The sequence below is a fragment of the Tupaia chinensis genome, unplaced genomic scaffold (assembly GCF_000334495.1).
Source record: "Tupaia chinensis unplaced genomic scaffold, TupChi_1.0 Scaffold000235_1, whole genome shotgun sequence".
Lineage (NCBI taxonomy): Eukaryota > Metazoa > Chordata > Mammalia > Scandentia > Tupaiidae > Tupaia > Tupaia belangeri.
In genome coordinates, this window is record NW_006159713.1 from 5,409,802 (window position 1) to 5,414,247 (window position 4,446).

A 4,446-nucleotide genomic window follows, 5' to 3' on the forward strand; every position below is an offset into this window, starting at 1 on the left:
GACAGGCTGCCTTTCCTCCTCTCCCTACAGATGGCACTGTCCCTGGCTGAGGGTGTCACAGGGACTTCTCTGCTGTCCCTCTTCTGGCTGGGCCCACTGCTTTCCAGGTAGACCCAGCCCAAAGACCCCCATCCTGTACGTCCCACCCAGAGGGGCTCATCATCGTGGCTGGAGCAACAGAAGACTGTGTCTCACGGTCTGCTCTTTGGCCCTCAGGACCATGGCATAAAGCTGGCCTTCTTCCCAAACAGTAGCTTGAGAGCCTGCCTCTTGGGCCCAGGTCCTCTCTTCTCCTTGACCACCCTCTTTCCTAACCTATCTAGTTTCCAAGAAGCCTGAAAGGTTGGGGAAAGGTGGGCTGGCATCACCCCATGTGTGGGACAGGGCAAGGCCACCAGACTTCTAGCCTGGTTCTAGTCACCCAGAGATAAGGGAGACTGGCGGCTCTCAAGAAAGCAAATCCTGTAATGGGAGAGAGGTTCAGGACCATCACAGCAACCTGCTAGGCTGGTGTCAGGAGGGCTGAGCACCCACACCCTCTACCTACCCAGTACTCCTTCTGTCCTCACTCCCAAGGCCTCAGAACTCCGAGCTGGGTGGGGCGCTTGGTGCAAGGCAGCAGAAGGAGGCTAGGCTGGACTGGGTCTGGCGACCATGGCGTGGACTCCAGGCAGGCTGGTAAGAGCCACGGCGGGGATTCAGGGCAGGCAGGCTGCTACCTGGTAGGCCCCCTCTGCAGCCGCAGCCGCAGCGCTATGCTGGGCGCTGTGCTCCTGCAGCAGGGCCACGTCCAGGAAGCGCTCTCCACACCACACGCACTTGAACTGCTGCTCGCGGGCATGCACACCCTGGTGCTTATTGAGATGCTCACGCTGCTTGAAGGCCTTGTCGCAGTTGGGGCACTTGTAGGGCTTCTCGCCAGTGTGCACCCGTCGGTGCCGCTGCAGGTCTGACGCGTACTTGAAGCGCTTCTCGCAGTCCGAGCACTTGAGTGGCTTCTCCCGGGCTGGGTCGCAGCGGTGCTGCACAAACTCGGAGGAGGAGAAGAAACGGCGCTCACAGAGGGTGCAACGCAGGGGCTTCTCAGTTGCGGCGCAGTGGGCCAGCTGGTGTTTCTGCAGGGCCGATGCCCGCTTGTAGGCCTTGTTGCACACGGGGCACTTAAAGGGCCGCTCGGCCACACCCGGCAGGCACTTGTGCCGCAGCAGTTCAGCCGACTGGTCAAAGCCCTTCTGGCACATGGGGCACTTGAAGAGAGTCTCCAGGGTATGCACGTGCTGGTGGTACAGCAGGTGGCTGGGCTGCCCGAAGCCTTTCTCACACAGGCCACACTTGAAGGGCTCCTCGGTCTTGTGCGTGCGCCGGTGCCGCATCAGCGCGTACTGCTGCTTGAAGCCCATGGGACACAGGTCGCACTTGAAGGGTCGCTCGGCGCTGTGTGTGCGCTCGTGCTGCCGCAGGTCTGATGGCCGCTTGAAGGCCTTCTGGCACTCGCCACAGCGGAAGGGCCTCTCGCCACTTGGCGTGCACGGGTGCTGCAGCAGCTCCGACGACTCCTTGAAATGCAGCTCGCACACGTTGCAGCGGAATAGGTGGTGCTCGCCAGAGTGCGCGTACATGTGGCGAACGAGGTGAGAGCGGTGCTTGAAGGTCTTCTCACACACCGCGCACTTGTAGGGCCGCTCGGAGCTGTGTGTGCGCTTGTGGTGCACCAGATGGGAAGACTGGCTAAAGCTCTTGTCGCACAGCGTGCACTTGTATGGTTTCTCTCCCGTGTGGATCCGCTCATGCCGGGAGAGCTCGGACAGGTGCTTGAAGGGCTTCTGGCAGATGGAGCAGCTGTAGGGCTTGTCGGCCTGTTCAGAAAAGAGCAGGGTGCCTGAGGAACCGATGGGGCAGCAGTGGTGCCCGGCTCCGCGGCCTCGGCTGGCTTGTAGGTCTTCTCACAGATGGAGCATTTCACTAGACCAGTGTGTGCGCTGTGATGCTGGGCCAGCGAGGTGAGCAGGGAGAAGCCCATCTTGCAGACACCGCAGACGAAAGGCTTCTGTTCAGCCTGCACGCACTGGTGCTCCAGCAGGTCGGTAGCCTGGTGGAAGATCTTCAGACACTGCGTACACTGGAATGAGCGGTCATGGCCCGCCAGGCACTGGTGCTCGTGTGGGTTGGACAGGTGCGCCAGGTCGTGACCACACACTCCGCACTTGGGGCCTGGCTCCCCTGCTGCCTGCAGGGTTGCATGTTGAGAGGGCTGCAGGCTTGGGTCAGGCTGCAGGAGGATGCCATAGACGGCGCAGCCCAGGGGGTTCTCAGCTGTGCCTGGAGGCAGTGTGTGTTCAGCCAGGGCTGGTGGTGGCTCCGCATGGTGCTGAGGCTGTGGCGGCTGCGGCTGCTGCGGTGGCGTCTGTGCTGGTTGCTGCCAGCTTTCCGACATGCTTGAGAAGATGAAACAGGTTTTGGTAAGTAATGGCTTCAGTTTCCCACTTACGGTGACCCAACCCAGAGAGAGAGAAGCCGCACGATCTCAGGGATGCACGAGGACCTCAGACAAGGCACAGAAGAGGGACTGGTCAGACAGCCCAAGTCATTAACCAAGAAAGACTACAAGGCTCTGTCTACAGGACAGGGGGCTCTTCCAGGTAGGGTCCCAGCCATACCAGGGAGGCTCTGCCTTCCCCAGTGATTGGTTCTGTAGGGAAGAGAGAAAGTGTGAGCATGAGGTAGGAACAAGCAGCCATTCCCTGAGCTTTCTCCTGTTCTTCCTGCACTCCACCTGGACATAAATCAAGGAAGTGGGAGGCTTGCTGCTGGGAGACCTGCTTCCTTCACACCCAACCAAAGTCTGCTGGCAACTCAGCTCCTCCAAGCAGAGGAGATGGCAGCTGTCTCCACCCCACCCCCCACCTTAGTTCCCCATCCCTGGGCCAGGGCATCCCAGTCTCCATGAGTCCTCTCCAGTTTCCTGCCAATCCTTCAGGCAGGTGCCTCACAGTAAGAGTCTGGAGTAATTCCCCCTCCATACAGATGTTTCCCTAAGGCCTGCCAGGACTCAGAGGAAGGCCACTGCTCTGTATCTGGGAGGCCTGGCTCCAGGTGGCTGTAAACATCATGGCAGGCAGACAGGTGTCAGCCTAAAGCAACTGTGAAGTGGCAGAGGCCGGACCGCCCAGTCTGAGAGCCCAGTGGCAAATGGCCTCCTGCAGTCACTTGGACAAGCACATGGAGCCAAGGACCATCTCAAAAACCCTCTCCTGGGAAGGGCTGGCCAACACACCCCTCAACTATCCCCAGGCCTTCCACCCTGGCAAGTACCTCCACACATAGACTGGAGGGCCTTGCAGGGACCTGAGCAATGAATGATGCGGCTGACAGGTGGGAGGTCCATAGACCCACTGAGCCTCGATGTCCACACAGCAGAACTTCTCCACTCTAGTTGTACCCAGATTTAAAAAAAAAAAAAAAAATCCAAAATCCTCTGAATCTAACAGTACCAAGGTCTGCAGGAAAATGTAAAAGAATTGCCAATCTGCTCAGCAATGGCGGATGTAGCATGCTAACCACTGAGCACTTCTCATCGCCTTTCCAGAAAGATGAGATGGGGTTCCATCCCTCCAAGTCGCTAACATTCTAGGTAATGAATGGAAAGGTAAGGCCCACCCACCTAGGCAAATCTCTAACTCACCACTTTGTGGCAGCATAAGGTAATGGCAGCGAGAGGGAGGAACTTTTAGAATCAGATGCAACCCACTTTCAGGTTCCCAGCTCATCTGCCTTTTATACTTAAAAGTTTGTAAGTTGTCTCCTGAGCAGAGGCAGAAGTGGATACCTTCACAAGCCAGCCTGGCCTCTAACTAATCTGCCAAAGAAATACGTCAGCCTAAAAGCTGTCATTCTCAGCATCTTCTGGGCAGGGAGGAGGGAAAGGAGCGGCTGCGCTGGGTGGAGGCAGCAGGTTGCATGAGCACGCAGGTCCCAGACCGTTATCTAAGCCTGCCCAGGGCAAAGCGAGGGGAGGTGGGCTGCTCTGAGCGCAGTCTAGGTCTGGCTGCGTCAACCCAACTGTTCTGTTCTTCTTGTTTTAATGTCTGGCAGGAATGGCTGCTAGACTCGGGATCCCTAGGCCTGGGCCCGCAATCCCACTGCCCACCCAGGGCCTCCTCCAGGGTCAGCCAGGAAGCCTCTATTCACTCCGCAAAGGGGAGGAGAGACTAGCAGAGGGGTGGGGAGGAGAGGCCTCCACCTGCGCCCCACCCCATCCCAGCCCTTCCTCCTCCCTGGGATACTGAGCAAAAGCCATCACCTCCCGCTCGGCCCTGCCCGCCCGCCCAGCTGGGATGCTTCCTGTCAGCCCTTGCTCAGGACGGTGGGACCGCTGCGGCCCAAGCTCCAGCCCCGCGGGCGGCCGGGCTCGACGATGGCCCCAGGCCGCCGGCCCGGCCCGGGGCG

At 59.2% G+C, this 4,446-nt stretch overlaps 1 protein-coding gene across 1 annotated transcript; it reads right to left on the reverse strand.

Moving 5' to 3' along the window:
- Nucleotides 1–6: 6 nt before the first annotated feature.
- Nucleotides 7–4,395, reverse strand: ZNF319 (zinc finger protein 319). Its single transcript, XM_014587788.2, is given in 2 exon segments — nucleotides 7–1,867; nucleotides 1,870–4,395. Coding segments are annotated over 2 exon segments (1,734 nt in total). The 5' UTR covers nucleotides 2,435–4,395; the 3' UTR covers nucleotides 7–698.
- Nucleotides 4,396–4,446: the final 51 nt, after the last annotated feature.